Here is a 20,472-nt window from a genome sequence, read left to right as displayed (position 1 = left end):
CCAAGAGTTGACCCCCACCTGCTGCGGTGAACGTCCCCTCAGCACCCTGCCCCTAAGCCCATCAGGATTAACACGGCTCGGGGTGGATGTCACCTTCCCTGTGTCCACCATAGTCCAGCTATGATTAACCCTGCTGTAGAAGGTGTTAAGTTCCTCAGTGTTCAGAATTTATTCTCTTATCATCCTGGCACTGAAACAGCAAAGCATTCAAACCATGATACTTCCTCCACTGTGCTTCGCATATATCTATGAAGTTCCTTTACATGGAACACCTGATTAAAAACATTTCTTATTATTATATTTATTATTATTCTATCATCTCATCTCAGATTTCACGACAATTGATGCACAATTTTTAAAAAAAAAGAAGTTGTTTATTAGCCTTGTACACTGTGCTGATAGTAAAATGTCCTTTCTAACACTATGGACATTTCTGTCTCCCACCTGTAGCAAGATGGCTTTAAGCAGTGAACCATTGCTAAGTTGTTTTTGCTAATTTTGTGTTTTATTTCTTTTGTTAACTTTCTAGATTAAAAAATAAAATGGTGTATGAAAATACTGGCTATAACTCTGTATGACTGTCAGGACTTTCCAACACAAATTATTCCCATTAAACTATTATTTTACGGTTTTTATGTGCGGCTGTCTGTGAAAAGTGTTAATAAATCAACATTACTTTATTACTAAACGATGTTTTCACAGTAGGAAATGAAGATACATGATGCTGATAACAAACATGTGTCACATAACACTGATTTATGCATTAACACATCACACACATACAGCTGAGAAGCCTCTTACATCCTCATTAAGCGGGGAAATCTTCCTGTAATTCACCAAGGCAGGGAATTTGTCCTTTATTTCACCAACAGCAATGAAAACATGGTTAATACAAACATTAATCATGTTACAAACAGACACAGAAACACAGTCAACCTGTGCTCCAAAGACTTTCTACTCACAGACATGATGAAGAGTAAAACAGGGGAATCAGCTCAGATCCAACTATCAGACAGAAGGAGTAGCTCTCACTGGAAACATGTGTTCAATGAGTCCAAATATTAATCTGCAGCTCCCTCCTGAGGAGAAAACATAGAGTTGCGTGTCAAGACCTAGTGAGTGTAAAAACATTGATCAGTTTTTATTTTTCATGGATTTTCGAAAAAATTTCCTCTAAATATCAAAAGTCATCCGTTCTTACTTTTCTCAAAACAGTAGATTTTTTTTACTTTAACTTTTGAAGAAATTAAAAATTGCATGATGATGCAGGAGTTTGTCAATCCTCCATGTATTAATGAAATGAAATGAAATGAAAAATGAAATGAAACGTACTTTATTAATCCCCAATGGTAAATTAAGTATTGTAGTATATAATTAACTTGGGGAGGTCTTGTTCCAGAGGCTAATGGCTGCTGGCAGGATATAATAATATAATATATATCATATAATTATAATATATCATAAACCAGTAGAAACCTGTTAAATAAATGTCACAAAAGTAAATAAATGTGATAGAATAGAACATTAACATGTTAAAAAAGTACTTTATGTTAAAATACAATATGAGAATATTTATAATGTGTCCTAATGATGATTAAATATTATTCTGTTGTTGAGACAGTGGCGCTAGGATGGGGATATTATTCGTGTGGTATATTTTATATGGACTTAGAGGGGGAAAAAAAAACTTCATCAACACTTCATCAACACAATGATGGAAGTGTGAAAAGGTTGCAATAATATATGACATTAAATTAAAAAAATAAGTTTTGTGGGTTTAGATTATAACAAATTAGTATGACTAGATTGAATTTGTTTTTCTTGTCATTTTAAATGACATTTTAAAACTCAAAAACTATGGAGCTGTACCTCGGAGTCCGGGTTTAAAATGAAATAGGTATGACTCTCCGCCCCACATGTTTTAACTCCTCTTCCTCTTCTGCCACGTTTTTGCTCCTTTCCAAAGAAACGGACAACTGTGGGAATCTGTACCACAATATGATTGGTAGACTCTCTTTAAACCCCACCTTAAACCCCGCCCTTAACCGGATTCTGCTGCTCTGATTGGTGGAACGTCAAGACAATCACGGTTACCATGGACTTTGGTTTTGCTGGCATCCAAGTGAGGACGTGATTTTTGAAAACCCATCAGAGAGCAGAGATCGAGCTGCAGCGCTCGGTTTTTGTGTGTTGTTGTGACAATTATAGGTCATTATAGGTCATTTTGCTTCTTATGATCATAACTGGTTAATTTAATAACATATCAGAAGAAATGGCGCAGAAAAAGAATTCTAAAACCCATTCCAAAAAAGGTCAGTACCCTTTTCTTGGTACATTTTCTTGCTCTGCTCCTCCGTGTCCTTTACGTGAAGAAGTTCCGTGGGTTATCCTACTGTTTGGAGTTGTTATAAGTGAACACCCAGTTTAATCAACCCGAAAACATTTAAAGAAGCATGAATATTCCGTTTTAACTACGGCTTTTAGTGTCGGGAAGCTTGTGGTTTCCACTTTCGTTTGCAGAGAAAAAGCGCATCCATCTGGGCGTTTAGAGACAGTTTTAACCAGCAGCACCACTTAACAACAAGCATGTCTTCTTTTTCTGACTTGCCGATCTGTTTTTACTTCCTTAGCTATCATGTTAATGTCATTGTTAGAAGTTTCTATTCTTCTTACTTCTACACCAAAGGATTGAATATTTTATTTGCTGCGTTTTGAATGGAGTCTGGTTTTGACGCGCCTGCGCTCTAAACAGTGCTACTTTAGCTGTTTTTTTGGGGTTTATTTTTTTTTTTTTTTTTTTTTAGCTTTCTCTCAGGGTAAATATAATATAATGAGCTTCCAGTTTTTTCAGAATAAGTTTAGAGATGCTGTCTGTGACTGGCAACCTGGTGTTTGTAAGGAAGTAGCCCTTTAAATGATGCTAAGCTAACGTAGCAACAGCTAGCAGATGCTAACCGGCTAGCATCTGAAAGCAATGCAGAGAAAGTGATTGTGGTTTTAATTAGGATCTGGGATGTGGACAAGAGCCAACTTTGGTTATTAAAATTATTTACACATTTGTAGCTCTAAAAAAAAGAAATCCAGCTATATTATAATCATGCCACAGCTTTATCATGGTTATAAATGAGTCCATTATGTGTTTAGATTGTTTGGTGACATAGACATGCAAACACATCTGTGTTTGACCTCAATGGTTTGATACTGTGAAATCCAGTAGTGTGTGTCCAGTTAAAGATTAATATTCAATTCAATTCAAGTTTTATTAAGGACACACAATCCTGGTCCATAGAAATAGAAAAATAAGATCAAATAAAATGGTAGATACAGTAAAAGAAGAAGTGCAATGCAAGAAGACTTAAAATTTAGAGAGGAGTGCCAGTTTTTCCAGATATTATATGTGAACCTGACTGAGCTTATCCTAGGACAGACCAGAGCTTGTACAATATCATTAGACTGTTTCAGAGCGTTGCAGATGAAGGCATACAGTTGTGCTCATATGTATTAATCCCCTTTGATTAAAGAAAAGGCTGAATTTACAACAGTAACCCAAATAACTGGAGACTTTAAAAAGGAACAATAACTAAAACATTTGCAAAAATATAATTTAGTGGTATAAGACACTGTTTTTTCATTTAATTGAGTTGAAAAAGAAAAAACAAACAAATTGGTCCTGGACAAATTAGAGCACTTTTCTGTTGAACAGTGGGACAAAATACCTGTCAACAGGTGCAGAAGTCTGACTGAGAGGAACAGAAAACACCTGACTGGAGCGGAAACATTAAAGGATTGTTCAACTAAATATTAGTTTATGAGTGATGTAATATGTAATAAATTATCTAATTTGTTTGCTTTTTTAAAAAAAATATTTCTATTGAACCAGAATTAGAAAATAATGTAATGATTTTCATAAAATTTTTATTTATTATTACTTTAGTAAATGTCAGCTTATTTTACAGGTAGCTGGGTTTTTTTCCTTCTTTAATGATAGAGTATGAATAAATATAAGCACAACTGTAGGTACAATGTCTGACAACAGCAGCACAAGATCTGACATTATTGCTCACAAATATCTGACTGGCACGGCTGTGTCTTGGGATTTTCAATAGTATTCTCAGAGAGTCATTGCATGCTACTGTTAGGGACTGCACGCTCTTATTTTTGTAGCTGCGCCATAAGCGTGCCGTATACAGCTGCAAGCAGAATGTTTTGAAAAGCGTAATTTTTACATCGGTGGAACACATGTAGAATTTACGGGCTAATACATTAATCTGACCATAGAGTTTACATCGCTGCCTATGAAAGTCTCTATCATGCCAGAGGTCACTTGTGGTGTAGTGTCTGAAGTATTTCACCTCTTCTGTCACCTTAAGGACATTTCTACTGAGATAAAAGTTGGGAAAGGCCAACTTCTGGTCCTTTTTGGTACTTACAATCATTATGTGGCTTTTCAGAGCATTGTACTTAAGGTCATATTCAATACCGTACAAGGAACAGATATTCAGGAACATCTGCAGGCCTGCCCTATAAGGACTTATCAACACTACTAAAACTGATGAATTACTTATTAGATTGTGTTGAAGGAAGACTTAATATTCATGGATGTGCTGTTTGTCCAGATATAAACCAGGAATGGTTTAAATTTGCACTGTGTTTGTAAAGTAGGTAGCTTACACTGAGTCAGGCTAACTACTCTCTGCTACTGCTGTAAGTTCGTGTGATTCATGCAACAGCAAAGTGTCCTGCAAAGGAGAGCAGTTGTTCGTGTTGGGCATGCAGGACCAACACAGTGGCAATGTTAGACTTTAGCCCCCGGATTTAAGGTTATATGATGAAATCAGCCGTATTATGTTACCTTAATACTAGGGGTGGGAAATTCAAATAAAAAATCTGGATTTTTATTGATTTTTTTATTTCACAAGTGTAAAATAGATTTTTTTTTGTTTAAAAAGAAAATCAATTTTTTTCAATCAAATAATAATAATCTATTATAAAAGTTTTGTCTTTTTTTTGTTTTTATTGATCTTTTTACTTGTCTTCTTGGGCATTATAACAGCAGAATGATAATCTGGCTACTGTGTTGTTTTTTCCTAATTAAAATCAAGAAAAATAACAAGCAAATAAAAAGTTTTAAACATTTCTTCTTATATAATTAACAAAAATCAGCAATATTGAAGAATTGTAAGAATCGCAATATAAATTGAATCGGCACCCAAAAAATCTGAATCGAATTGGGACAAAAGCATATCGTCACAGCCCTACTTAATACACAGGTATTAGGTAAATTAGAGTACTTTCCCTCTGGGATGTATAAGATAATTTTATTCTGTCTTTTCTCTCTCTCAGCTCTTCCCATCATTTGTTGTCAGAGTAACAAAACATGCAAACAGCTTCAGAACCAGTTCCGTGAAAATGGTATTGATCCACACATTCTTACTTTATATCTGTAGACAAACAAGTGTCATATGTTTCATGCGTGTAGTTTTGCCACCTTGTGTGGTGCATTAAGCAAACATATGCTCTTCTGATGGGTATCTATTGCCTTTTTGTTGGGGGCTCACCCTCTCCCAGCTGGGCTCCTTGCAGTGCAGTCACCTTTCCAGTCATGGTTGGTTTTTGGGGTATCTGCTGCTGCATGAGGAGGCTTCACCCCCCGACCGCCCTGAAGGAGCAACATTCACCCAAATGCAGCTTTGTGTTTTAGAGTTTGTGTTTTAGAAGGAGCTGGGGAGACCAGTAGACAGTAGCTACTACAGCCTCTCAAACCAGGGGTCCCAACACAATTTCAAGAGTTTGGCAGATCATTGTTTAAAATATGAATTTAAAAATGAATTTGGGATTTTCTATCAGAGCTGTCAAAATGAATGCGTTAACGCAAAAAGATCAATACGTATTATTTTATAACAAATAAACAACCAAGTTGTTGTTTATAACAAAAGTTGTGTCAGATTAAAAATCTGAATTTCAGCAGAGTTTGAACAAGCTCTGGAGTCATTTCTTAAAGCAGTCTTTAGGAATAGTTTTCCCCTTTCTTGAAAGACATTCTCAGCCTTTTTAACTTTTCATCTCGTATTTCTTTGGGAATCACTTTGTTGGTGATAAACAAACTATCTTCTGTCTGTTATTTTTTACTTTTCAGAGATGCAGCTGGAGAAATGGTTTGTGTCCTAACAAAGCTCATAAAGATCCAGTTTAAATTTTCACTAAGTTTTACTGTTATGTGTCGACGAAACACTGGTTCATCCCTAAAGTTTGAAGTATTTTTTATGCTTAAAGGATTCATAAGTGAGCATTAAGTGGGTCAACAAGCAAGCACCTGAATTCCAATGGAAATGGTTGGAAGAAAATACTTCAATTTCTTTTTGCTTGGATGCCAAAGTTTTGTTTCACAGCATTTGTCTTCTGACAATAACAAGAAACATTAGCTTTTTTATTGGTTAATTAATTTTATTTGTTTTTTGTAGTAGAAATGGACTCAAGCCGTTCCTGTAATTAAGGTGACAGAAGATAGATAGGCCTGTTGCAATTAGCAAGAAGTCAATTAATCACACAATAAGAAAAATGCACACAATAAGTTTGCCGAATGCAATAATTTTCATGTTTCTTTTCTTTCGCGCTCACTCCGAGCGAGTGGCGCATCTGTCCAGACAATAATAACTAAACACGGCAATACCACAAGCTTTCATCTGCACTTATAACACAACCATCAACTGCAGTTTTATCCCAGCTGGGAAAAACAAGACATTTACAATCTGCCTGGTTGAAAATACATGTTACATACAGCTATTCCACAACTTTACAATGACATGAAAATGACATACTGAAGGCGTTTAAAGACATATAATTTTACCAGTCCGCCTCTGGTCAAGTCCAAACTTGTCCCCTTACATGAGCTTTACCATAGACGATGTAACTGTGTTACATGGTGTTTATAGACCAAATGTTCCAGATCACCACGTAGCCAAAACCCCAGGAGAAATCCTGATCTGTTTCAGCAGACTGGGGACTGGATCAGGATAAACTAGTCTGCACATCCAGCTAAATGTTCTCTAAATTAAAGTATGCTTTGAATTGGTGTACTTGCATAATTATATTATTGTTATTTTAGTTGAAAATGGTCTCAAAATGACAACAATACTCACTTCGCGCAATATTATCGTTTATCGCAATAAACGAGACAATTAATCGCGTGGCAAGATTTGTTACCGTGACAGGCCTAAAGACAGAGCCAACTTACAGCAATGTGAGATGATATGTCAAGGTTACACAGTGGGCTATTCTGTCCTCTCTGGCATCCGACACACACTCGCACAGAGCAACAGGGTTTTGTCAGCTCTAATAATAGTGTGGATCGGGTTCTGGATGGCCAGTAGGCTCACAATCACAGTGCTGCTGGGAGGAGGAGGAAGAGGAGGCACTCCTTTTTTCTGCTGTAGTTTCTACTGTTACTTTACCGGAGTCTGTCTGCATGTTTGGATGACCAGTAACTTGGAGGTTTTATTCATGTGAAAAGTTTGGATCTCTTTTCATCACCTTATTGCTTTTTAGGATACTTTTTGGTGTAATTTCCTTAAAACAAGAAAAGAAAAAACAACGCACAATTTTGTTTTATCTGGAAATTTAGGATTTATACTCTTTAGACAAATATTTCTATATCTATTGATGGTGGTTTGGTCCATCCATGGTCCTTCCCTGAGACTTTTCCGCACAGCTTTGTTCTGAAACACAAGACAGTTCATGCAGCGCTATCGCCAATACGGCACCTCCTATGCCTCTCCAACACCCCCAGCTCCTGTAGAGGAGATCCACACAGGGGAGGAGGAGGTTTACATGGAAGAGGAGGTGTGCAGTGAAGAAGAGGAGCCCCTGATAGAGGAGGAAATGCATTCTGAGGTGGTGGAGGCAGGTAGGACTGACACATGAAGGAGGTTCGGTTTAGCTCAGGTTTGGTTCTTACTTGGCTTGATGTGGCTTATTTAGGAGGCGTTAACAAGGAGGAGGTCCCACGGATGGAGCAGGTGGTTCTCCAGGACGCCGGTAGGAAAAGCCTGTGAGCTCATTCTGGCATGGTTTGGCATGATTTGGCCTAGTTTGTGCTAAAGTGTTGGGCATTTAACAAAATTATTTCTTGTGATTGTTCTGGGTTGATGTGCAGTGTGTTCTAACACACACATGAAGACTTCACAGTGTTGGTATTTACTCCAGTAAAAAGACCAGAGTAGGGGGAAGGATTTTTGTGTTGCACAGATCCTAAAGTTGTCTCAGTGTTCAGTAAAACACAGAGATCTGCTGATTTATTAATGACTGTAAATGTTTCAAAACGTTCCTCCAGGAGGCCCGTGCATTCGATTGTAAGATGAAAAAATCCTGCTAATGACAGTGTTTTCATTTTTGGTCAAACAGAAAACTTGACAATCGTGGTGTAAAAACAAAGATGTTACATAAGAAAGTAGACGAAGTGACCGTCTCGGTTCAGAGTATTAACAAAAATAAAACACCTCAAAACAAACTACAGATGTTTATTTTGTTGCAAAAGATTCGTGTTCAGTTTAGCTAGAAGCAAATGGAATTAAAGGAACTGAATGGAAGATGTTGCCTGAAAGTATCTGTGCTACTTGCTGAAAGCTCTCTGAATGACAGACAGAGGTCTTTTTTGGGAACATCACCAACCTTCTGGGGTCTTATTTATAACTCCTGAAACAAACTAAGAAACACACGTTGGCGTTATAAAAACCAAACCGATACCAACAATCAGGAAAGAAAGATTCTGAGGTGGTGACGTACAGGAAGGTGGAGAGCTGCAAGCTGGAGGTCCTTCCCATATCAACCACTGAGACCAGCAGGGCTGTTTGTGTTTGTACTGGTGAATCAGGACTTTCAGAAATAGAAAGGATTAAACTTGTTTTTCAAAGTAACATTTTCCAGCAATTTATTGTCTGGTTTTGCTAAACAGCCAAACTAAGAGAATCAGAAATGTCTAATTGGTTTTATTCATAGTTCATAGTCAGGAAAAATACAGACGAAACAACTTTGTCCTTGTCTCTTGATGTTGTTCTTTTTAAACTCATATGTGAGCTAAATGTCCTTAAAGTTCAGTTTGTTCAGTCGTGTTTTTATCAAACAGGCCTCCACCAGCCACCATATGAGTGGTTATTTAATGAAAGCAGACAGAATGACCCAGCTTCGTCATCGGTTCATAAACGCATCATGTATGTGTGAAACCGTGAGGAGTTTAAACTCCTATAATCTCTGCTGAAATTCTGTTGGTTAATTTCCTTCTTTATTGTTATAGCAAGTATGGCTGGGCGATATGACCTTTTAGTAATATCCCGATATTTTTATGCCATGACATGATATACGATATATATCTCGATATTTACCTTAGCCTTGAATTAATGCTTTGGTGCATACAATCACATCAGTAAGATGATTTTGTGTCTATATTAAAACATAATTGCTCATACTGCATCAAGATATGCTGATTTTAAACATTCATGCCAAAAGGATGAAATTGTAACGAAGCAAACTGATCAAAACCGCATTTATTGAACAGTTAAAGCAGTGGCAGAAACATGTATTTTTAAAACAAGATAAAGTGACTTTGTAAGATGTAATAAATGCAACGTATGAAAAAAGGTGCTCTAGGAGGGACTTTTCAAATGATGAACTATTATAAGGCTTTGCTTTATGGATACGTTTTTGAGTTGTCGTATATTTTTTTTAATCGCAGAGTTTAGCGTAGAAATCAGTCTTATAATCCAGGCAGAATGTCCTCGTATCGTCTCCAATAAACGGCTTCAGCCAGTTTTTAATTCAGGATTTGATTCCCACTCCTTTCTGTACTTTCTAGAGACATGAGGAGCCAGATAAATATGCTTGTGTCACACACACAGTGGATGAGGTGAGTAAGTGACAGAGGTTGTGAATATAATCAAATAGAATTAATTATTTTTGCGTGACGTGAAAAACTTTGCAATTTACGTCCCACTCTGTAATCCAGAGCGGGATCAGTGGCGGATTTGGCTGTTCATTGTGACTGTAGGTGGAGTCGTGCAGGTGTCCTCTCTGCTCCTCTGACTGGCTGCAGCTGCAGCCGGAGCGACTGAGTGCTTTAGGACGGGGAGAGACTCTCCTTCTGACAATAACTTTACAATATGCGCTTTAAAGTCAGTCGCCAAAACACCAGGAAAGTCTCCAATAACTCCAGTAAAAGTCGCTAGATTTGTCGCTTTTCACAAAAAAAGTCGCCAGATTTAGCGAGAAAGTCGCCAAGTTGGCAACAGTGGCTACACGCTGCCTCTCATGTCGTAGCACGTAGCTCACGTTATGTACGTAACTAGGTGCGCTATCTTTAACTCTCTGTGCAAAGCGGTGCAGAGTCGAGGAGGAGGGAGGAAACCCCGCCCACAGCTAAAAACACCTGCGTGACAACAGGATACTCGAATATGACGAATATAGACATTTTCTATATCGCACAGAGGACTAGCCACGATATCTTGAGTATATTCGATATATCGCCCAGCCCTAATAGCTAGCGTAAAAATAGGAAGTACAAAAAGACAAGATTTGGGACAATGCACAAACATATGAGGAGAAGAAATAATGCTAATAATAATAATGATAATAGAATTAATAATGATACTAGAATTGAAAACAAGATAAAAAATAACTAAATGACAGCACTGAATTAAACTTAATTCCAAAGTAAGTGGCTGGTTTATTCTCGTTTTAAATGCAAATGAATTAATTCCTCTGTCACGTAAACGTTCATTCTGCTTTAATTTCATACCAGTGATTCTGCGCGTGCTCTTTACCTTCTCCTGTTGCGACCTCCCATCTCCTTCATCTTCCTTCTCCTCAGCTGCTGGAAAAAGTGAAGTCGTCTGCTTGTGTCAAGCTAGTACTTCAAGACTATAATCAAAATCAAAGCGAAAATGGTTCTTATTCCACCGTCTTCCATGGTAATAACGAAAAGAAGCAGGAGTTGGAGTTTGTTTATATTGGGTTTACATAGATACATCACGCCTCCCTTTGTCCAATCAGAACCCTTCCTAACCCAGCGATCTGAAGTGGAATTAAGTAAAAGCGAATAAACATGTTTTCCATTCGGGTTGTGACGATATGCTTTTGTCCCTATTCGATTTGATTCAGATTTTTTGGGTGCCGATTCTATTTAAATTGCGATTCTCACAATTCTTGAAGGTTTAAAAAAACTTTTTTGTGCTTGTCATTTTTCTTGATTTAATGAGGAAAAAACAACAGTGTAGCCAGATTATCAATCTGCTGCAATAATGCCCAAGAAGACAAGTAAAAAGATTAATAAAAACAATTTAAAAAAAAAAAAAAAAAATTCATAATGTATTATTTTTATTAATTTGAAAAAAAAAATTTGATTTTTTTTTTTTTCAACAAAAAATCTATTTAAAAATTATGAAGGAAAAAATCCAGATTTTTCGATTTGATTTTCCTACCCCTATTTTCCATGCACATGTCAATTCAGAATTACTAGTTTTTCTGACAAAAAAAACCTACTGCTGTTATGATTTCTACTTAACATAAGTGCTAAGAGTAAAGATAAACATTTTCCTATACCTAGTTTTTGGTCATAATCATTTGAATAATCATCAGTATTTGAGTGTGATCGTAGCAAGTAATCCCTTAAAGAGGTGCTATGATGGTATTTGGAGTTTTCTGAGCTTTCTACAGTATTACAATGTTGAATCCTCATCAGACATGTGAACGACACTGTTTTTTATCACCTAAGCGCATGTCTGAGATTGAGTTTGAGTTTCACGCTCTCCGTTTGGTTTCCATGGCGACGATATACGCGTCCTTTTAGAGAGTTTTTTCTACTTGGAAATCCTTGTGACGTCCCGGGGGATAAGGTTCGGTGATTGGTTACTTTCTACTGGTTAACAAGGGCATGTACAAATACATCAGGCAGGTGGAAAACGTGGGATAAAGTTATTTCCAACGATGGCTGGTGAGTTTACCAAAGAGAGACATCCTGCTGCATTCGTTGCTGTGGGTTGCTGTTTTCCACTTTGTTTTCAGGGTCTGATTCAGGTTCCAACATGTAGGGCTGTATGCTATGTGTTGACATTGTATTTTGTTTTTTTTTATTGATTCATATTAGCCTAATCCTTCTGTTTATGAGATGTTAGAATGACGGCGAAAGCAGGTGCGGTGCGCGCTCCCGATGTAGTGCAGTGGCGGGAGGCGGGGCTTAATGTGGAAGAGTCTCAATCCACTCGTTTTGCCCACAGGCTGATCTGACAGCCTACGGAGAGGGTCGGTCTGAAGTAAATAAAGCAATTTGTGACAATAACTCCATCAATCCCAGCCATTCTGGTCTCAGAAATGAAAATAAATTAGCCTGAAATGAACATAATCGTTCCACTTTAAGCGGATTAAAACCAGCTGCGACTGGGTGCACCAGTCCAACCATTGCAGAAAGTTAGATTATGCATTAAAAAGCCTTTCAGACGCACTTCATCTTTTGTTGGAGCAAGTCAGCTGGTGTTGGATTGGCTCTGCGGGACTTCCTGATCTACAACCTACAACCCAAAACACCAGTATAAAAATGCAAACCTGACGTGTGGGAGAGTTCTGCGAACATGGCACCATCTGAAGGCTCCTTCAACCTTTCCACTGTGCTGTCACTGGTGACTTTTCTTATCATCCATTAAAGCTACTTTCAGACATGTGGTGTTATCAGTTATGTAACGGCCATTACGATGGCGGAGGATGTGTTTGGCTGCACTGTAGCTGTAATCACAGCACAGAAGCCTTTTTACAGGTTTATTGCTCTTTAGAAGCTCAGAGTTCTTTAGTTTAACGCAGAACCTGGATGTTGGTGCTTCTATTTTGAGCTTTAAGGCCATTAAGTCGACCAAACTGGTGTTGTCATCAACTCCAACCATTCCAGTCCAGGAACAGCTGCTGTCTCTCTCTCTCTCTCTCTCTCTCTCTCTGTCAGGTCATATTGATTGGATGTCTCTCAGTCTATTCCTAGGCCAGCCTGCCATGCAGCCTTTATGTTCTCTCTTCTTGTTCCTACATGTTTTTAAACTATCTCAACATTTCCTCTGTTTGTCCTTTTTTCTTACTTTGGTGCTTCCCATAGTTACTTCCTGCCTGTCTATTTTCTTCCTTGGCATGTTACACTTGGAGTGTATCTGAAGTAATCTGGTTGATTTCTGTGCATATGCAGAAAAAAAGGTTTAAATTCTAATGGTTTTATTATAAGAACAAAAAAAAACCTCAGATAAGCAACTTCATAGGATATATTATAGCATGTCATTATATATTTAATAAAAAATGGCCAAACTAGTGTTGAGAATGCCCACCTGTGTGCACCTTTAGCCTGTCGCTGATAAAAGTATATATGAATGTGTCTTGTAACTAAAAGTTTGATGAGTCAGTAAGACTAGAAAAGTGCTTTATAAAAGCAGCGAGTTTAGCTTTAATTAGCTTTTTATTAGCTTGTTTAAGATCTTATTTGAAATGCAAAACACAGTGGTGAGGGGCTGATGGTTTGAGCTTGTTTTGTGGCCACAGACATCAGCACCATGCAGTCATTGAGTGGAGATACCAAAGTTTTCTGGAGTAAAAGCAATTTTCTGATCTGTTGTGTCTTCACACATTGCCCATCAGTCTAATGACATGAGACTATGAGGCTGTCTGTAAGCTTTCTGGATTTTATCAGTAAAGATTATTTACAAGATGAAAATATTCAACACAGCCTCCAGTCTTCCCAGGAGTGAATGCCACTGAAATGTCAGCCCAAGGTCACACCAGCCAGTCAGAGAAACGGGAAAAAAACAATCCTAGTGCTACATATCCGACTCTGTAGTCAGCATATGAAATGTTGCTCATGAAAAAGACAAAACATCTAAATGGCTCGTTGCCGGAGAAAGTCTTTTCTCTCTAATAAGAACATGGTAGCACAGCTTTGATTTGCAAAGCTGCATAAACCACAAGACTTTTAGAGCAGTGAGCTTTGGACAGACCAGACCAGACCAAAGTGGACACATTTTCAGCATGTTTGGAGAAAACCAAACGTCATATCGGCACAAACACCTGTCAGGCACGGCGGTGGAGGGCGGACCATCTGGGTTGTTCTGCAGCGACACGACCTGGTCATCTTTAGGTCATTGAGTGGAAGGTGACTTCTTATAGAGTCAAATGTGAGTCCATCTGTCTGAAAGCTAAAACCTGGCTGAAGCTGGGTCATGCAACAAGATGATGATGCCAAACACTGCAGCAAGTCTACAAAAGCTTGTTTCGACTCTTTAATGTTGTCACTAATATAAAAAAAAAAAAAAAAGTTGCATTTCACAAGACAGTGATAGTGTGTTTATAAATAGGTGATTGTGACATGCAGTGTGAAGTGTTTTAGGTGGTCAGCCTGACTGGTGAAGCGCTATATAAATACAATCCAGTTACATTTATAATTGTCCAAATTTGGAAAATTTTTGGGAGAACAAACACTTTTGGCATTTCATACCCAAACCAAGTGGTAAAAACTCCTTATTTCCACACATTTAAAATAATGACTACCAAATGGTAAAGCAGGTAGAGGGTTACCAAAGCAAATGTTGCAATCTTTAATAAAGTGAAGCAACATTATTAAAGCAGAGGATACCAGTGAGCTCCACAGCACAATGTGTCAGACATCACACAGAAATGAGCTGATGTTTCTGCTGCTAAACCTGGTCTGCAGGTTATTGAATCATGCGGTGGTTGTAACAGCTGGTGACCACCAACAGTTTAGCGTTAAATCTAAACAAATTTCAGCAAATAAAGCTTCTTCTTCATAATATTAAAAAACATTTATTTATTTTACAGTTTACAGCAAGTACACGTCCTGATGTGTTCATGTAAATAACAGAAAGGGAGAAATGATGCGTTTTTTCATGTCTGCAGAGGGGAAGACGCTGCCTTCGGAGAGCAAAAATGGAAAGAAGTCAGAGGGAGGAGGAGGAGGAGGAGGAGGAGAAGGAGGAGCAGTAGCAGTTGGAGGTCCAAGGTTTACCATGTTTACCTGGTTTGTGGTGCTGGCTCTGTTGGGAGTCTGGAGCTCTGTAGCGGTTGTCTACTTTGACATCGTGGACTATGACAGTGTCATCGGTGAGTAAAAAGACGAGTTTCTGAAGCAGATATACTTCCATCAGTTCTCTGTATCCTCTCTCTGTGTGTGTGTGTGTGTGTGTGTGTGTGTGTGTGTGTGTGTGTGTGTGTGTGTGTGTGTGTGTGTGTGTGTGTGTGTGTGTGTGTGTGTGTGTGTTTGTTGGAGCTCAAGTGAAAACGACTGACATAGAGACATGTTTTTAAGATGTGAGACTGCAGCAATGAAACGATTAACATCTAGTTCTCGCATTTTATAGCCTAGTTTTTGTTTCCAACAAGTAACTGGATGTAATTTTCTCTCTCTCTTTCTCACACACACACACACACACAAACAAACACACACACACACACACACACACACACAGACGCATATAGAGTTGTAATCATGATGTCAGATGACATGAGTTCAACTTTTCAGACTTTAAGACTTCTTACTAGAAACTTCCTGTTTCCCATAAATAGGTCACATGACTCCTGTTTCCATCACACCAAAAATCTGATCATCACGTGATTTCTGCAGTTATCGGATAATTAAGAGTTCATGTAGACCGTATAATCTCAGATGTCCTTCACCGGCAGGACACCTCATCCCTTTTCCTAAATGTCTGAAACTTTCTCTGCTTGAATGTGATCAGTTTGCGGACACATTAGTGAGGCAGATTTAAGCCCCATCGAGCTGAGATCAGCAATTCTGTACCTCTTGGGAAAGTGTCCTGCAGGTTTTAGGTGTTTCCCTGCTCCAACATGCCTGGCCCAAAATGAATACGTTATTAAAACAAACAAGCTCAAATCAATTAGAGGCTTGTGTAGCTGTTGGCTAACAAGGTGTCGGAGATTCATGTGATTTAACTCAAGTGTGTTACAGCAGGGAAACATCTAAAACCTGTAGAACCCTGGCCCAAGAGGTTTAGAGTTTGATACGTTCCCTACAGGTGCCTTGTCCATAGTTATCTGTCATGATGGTGAAAAGAAAAGATGTCTTTTTCTGAACTCATTTGACCTTATTAAATACATGACAAAGCAGAGGAACGGTGAGACTTATTAAAGGTTTAAAAGACAAAAGATGGAGCTTCAGAGAGGTGACATTCCACGTCCCTAGAGCCAGCCGGGGATTGGACCGCCAGGGTCCCCACCTCTTGCTACTCCCGCAGATGGTGAGCCCACGGGAGGTGGGGCCCCTGTAACCCCTTTGGACTGAGCCCGACCGGGCCCCACGGGCGAAGGCCCGGCCACCAGACGCTTGCTCTTGTGCCCCACCCCCAGGCCTGGCTCCAGAGGGGGCCCTGGTAACCCGCGCCCAGGCAAGGGAACATTTATGCCCATGTTTGTCGTCATCATAGAGGTCTATGAGCCGTACTCGGTCCGGTCCCTCCCCTAGACACCTGTTTGCCATGGGTGACCCTATCAGGGGCACAAAGCCCCTGCAAACATAGCTGCTAGGATCTTCGAGACGCACAAACCCCTCCACCACGATAAGGTGACGGCTCAGGGACCCTTAGAGATAGGGTGAGCAGCTCGGTCATCCGGGAGGAGATCAGAGTAGAGCCGCTGCTCCTCCACATCGAGAGGAACCAGTTGAGGTGGCTCGGGCATCTGGTCAGGATGCCTCCTGGACCTCCCTGGTGAGGTGTTCCAGGCACGTCCCTCTGGGAGGAGACCCCGGGGAAGACCCAGGACACACTGGAGAGATTATATCTCTCGGCTGGTCTGGGAACGCTTCGGGATCCCCTGCAGAGTTGACAAATGTTGCTGGGGAGAGGGAAGTCTGGGCTTCCCTGCTTAGGCTGCTGCCCCCGCGACCCGACCCCGGATAAGTGGTAGAAGATGGATGGATGGAAGATGGAGCTTTAAAGAGAAACCTCCGTAACCTATATGATCTAGTATGTCCTTACCACGTTGTTTCCTGCAGGCTGTACAAACGCAGGCACCTCATGGGAACGTTTCCTCCTGGACGGTGAATTTACAACCATAATAAAACCATCAAAGTTAAACTTTTCATCACTACGGGCTGCACACACTTATTTATCAAAATGAAAGCAAACAAGTGTTTCTTGCATGGCATTGTTATCTCCTTACCTTCTGTAAAGGATACTACAGTATTTAAACTGGTGAAGTAGATTTAAACCTGCATCTGTAGACATTTCATAAACTGTAGCCTTTTTTTTTTTTGCCTTTTTTTCCTCATTTAGCTGAGAAATGCCAAAGATAACACAGTTTGACAGACAGGAGCAAAGAGCTGTTAGCTGAAGACTTGATACATCTTGGCACAGCGTGCACAGTGGCCCCAAAATATATGTGAAATCTGAACAAATGGAGGCCAGAAGAAAAACTATAAACCTCAAAGGGATGAGTCCTCCGCAGAGTCTGGACCTCAACATTACTGATGCATTATAGAGAACAGAGCAAAAGGCAGAAACATCTACAGAAGAGGTCTGGAAAAACACTCAGGAAGTGTGAGGAATACGTACAGAAATGACAGAAAGCTGCTGTGAGACGGTTCAGATTGTGTTTAGAGTAAAGATGATCATACAAAGTATCGACCTGTTGTTATATTTTTGCATTACCGCTAATGTTTTCCCATGTTCCAGAAAACTGCTGTACAAGAACCTAAAAAAACCTTTATTATGTCTCCATGACACATGTTCTGCTGTGTAAATGAAGACGTCTCGTTTATGACTGTCACATAAATTTCTTTTTTTAATTTATTTTTATTCATTTCATTCAAAACAACATAAAAATAAATACAAAATAAAACTGCCAATTAAATTTAACTTGAATGAAAAGGAGCAGAAAGAAGAGCAATCTTATGAAATCTGCCCCTTAATTAATTTTATAATCATCTTATGTCTATTATTATACATTTTACAATACTCACAACATCCAGCTGTTCCAAAATTTGCATTCATTACCCATTACATTCCTTTCTTTTTAGTAGTTTTGAAAGCATTTACAGATATCCAAAATGTAACACCATCGTAAATATTCAAGGTAATTCACATTATGCCTCTAACGCTTCATAAGTCTTTAATATTTTTCTTTTTATGCTTTTCTTAAATACATTGATTCTTCCTGATTCTTTAACTTCTTTTTCAAGCTCATTCCATAAACCTATGGAAAACTTCCACTGCGAGCAGAACAAGTTATAAAGTGATTGTTAGCTTAGCTCTTCTGTAACCATTAAAATGTTCCTCCTGCAGTGCTTTAACCTGACTTGGCCTGTCTGTCTTCGCCTCTCCTTCTCTTTCTCCTCTTCTTCTGCATGCAGCAAGAGCTCAGGAGTTTCGTATGAACTTTTCTGAAGTTCTGCAAGGTACAGTTTAGATTTCATCTCACATTGATGTAACTCCATCCAAAATATTGTGTTTTCCATCAGTCACTTGGGAACTGGGATGGCTTTGAAATGAAAACAAAAGTAGAGACTGTGAGAAGAGCCACTCTGGTGTTTTAGTGGAAACATTAAGATTAACATTAACATCAGTTTGCCGAACAGACTATATCTAGAAGCTGGTAATAGTAATTAACTGTAACATGACAGAGTTAACAGTGTTATTTGTAGACAAAACGTCGCCTCTCTGCTGCACGTACTTCAGCAAAACGCTACGATTATACACACAACAGCAGAACAAAGTAAATAAACTTTATTTAGTTTTAAAGGAAACAGGACGGAAAGTGGGGTTTTTATTCACAGATGACTCTGAATTAGTATTTTAAGCCTGCGTCTGACCACAAGATTGTTTTACATGATCAGCGCTGCAGACGTTTAAAAAGGGGGAAACTGGCGTAAAAAGATCAATTTTCATGTCATTGTGGTTTATTTTTACTGAAGTGAAAATAGGAACGAAAATGCTCAGTAGCCTCAGGGCAGATTATTATATTTAACTAGCCTAATATCAAGGCTTTTATGCTGCTCGTCATCTGCTCTCAGGTTCACACACACATCTTAGACAGAAACCGTTTCTAAGCTTTAAACAGAAAACAATTTGGAATATTATTCAGTGACTACAAACCAGTGTTAAAATCTAGTGTGAATAAAGAAGCTTAATGTGTTGTGAAACTAAAAAAACTAAAAGTAATGTGATTACTTGTGCAGCCGCCACAGTTTTGCAACGTTCAGCCTGAGGTTTGACTTGACTGATGTTGCAGGTTTTGGTTGCTACTTCTGCCCTCTGCTTTATAATCTGACAGCTGTGATAGTCTTCACCACATCCTTCCTCTTCCAGCCACTATGTCGACTGAATTCTGCCTCCTCAGTGCAGTTTGACATGTCCATATGCTGCATCGGGGACAAACTGTGTGTTTTTCTGAGTTTAAACGATTCACTTTGCATGTAGGGGCTTTATATTTAGTTGTAAATAGAATTTTTTAGATTTTATTTACAGTTTTTCTTGTCATTGAATACATATTTCATTGTATGTGACTACATTAATCATGGAGGATGCAACATTAATGCTGTTCCTTCAGGTACGGTAGTGCTAAATGTGTGATCTCTTTACATAAATAAAGCCATTGCAGTGTTGTCGGCTGCATTCTAGCTAATGACCAGCAGGGGGAGACTCGTGAGGATGTTAAAAGAAGAGTCGTTTTAAAAAAATTAAGGTTTTCTTTTAGAGTTTTTAGTTTACGTGCCTTTCTAGTCTTTATGGCTGGATGTAGCTGAGACAAATCCCCAGTTTCTACAGTTCTCAGTCAGATCCAGCATTAAAACTTCAGGTTTCACAAGTCCAAGATGTTAATGGGCACATTGTTGAAGCTGAGGCTTTAAAACAAACAAAACAACCAACCACTGGCCCGGTTTTTTAGTCTACAGACGCATATATGTTCTGCAGCCGTAGCTTTTTCCTAAAATCACGTGCAAGATTTAAAATAATCAAATTACTTCTAATAGATATGATTGTATCAACAGCAGCTTCATATCTTTACATTTAAGGCCATGTTCACACAGACAAGTTTAGACATGTCCACTAAAGTTTCTTATCGTTTTGAGATTTTATAAAAACAGGTTTTTACTTTTTTGTTTTTTTTAGAGCTTGAAAATATTAATTTTCTAAACTTAAAAAAAATTTGACTAAATGTGTATATCATGCCGTATAGTATATAGTAATATCCTGATCTTTTCTACCACTACATACTCCAGTACTCCATATAATATATTGTAATAGTAACTAAATCTGAAAATATTTTTATATCTATTTTTGTTTACAATCCAGATGCTTCTTTCCTGAACCAGTGATGCCATTCCTCCATGTCTCCCTTAACCTGCATGCACAGACCCCACCACCACCAGTTGCTGTGCATGCTCCACGTCCGCTTCAGTGTTTTTTTGGTGTGTTTTTGTGACGGTGT

General features: G+C 38.7%; 1 protein-coding gene across 10 annotated transcripts in view; it reads left to right on the top strand.

Annotated features, from left to right (window-relative positions):
- Nucleotides 1-2,167: 2,167 nt before the first annotated feature.
- Nucleotides 2,168-20,472, top strand: part of unm_hu7910 (un-named hu7910) — a 71,632-nt gene continuing 53,327 nt past the window's right edge. For 6 of the 10 annotated variants that reach the window (XM_079259768.1, XM_079259761.1, XM_079259767.1 and 3 more), the window contains exons 1-4: nt 7,398-7,903; nt 7,978-8,034; nt 14,926-15,129; nt 18,395-18,439. In XM_079259768.1, the coding sequence (XP_079115894.1) occupies nt 7,735-7,903; nt 7,978-8,034; nt 14,926-15,129; nt 18,395-18,439 (475 nt within the window). In that variant the 5' untranslated portion in view covers nt 7,398-7,734. Of the gene's footprint in view, nt 2,313-7,397; nt 7,904-7,977; nt 8,035-14,925; nt 15,130-18,394; nt 18,440-20,472 lie in introns of those variants that run through there. The other 4 variants (XM_079259769.1, XM_079259764.1, XM_079259763.1 and 1 more) reach the window with 3 other exon arrangements.

The sequence above is a fragment of the Telmatherina bonti genome (genome assembly GCF_933228915.1).
Source record: "Telmatherina bonti genome assembly, chromosome: 20".
Lineage (NCBI taxonomy): Eukaryota > Metazoa > Chordata > Actinopteri > Atheriniformes > Telmatherinidae > Telmatherina > Telmatherina bonti.
The sequence above is the reverse complement of the archived record's forward strand: the minus strand, read 5'-3'. Positions and strand labels throughout refer to the sequence as shown.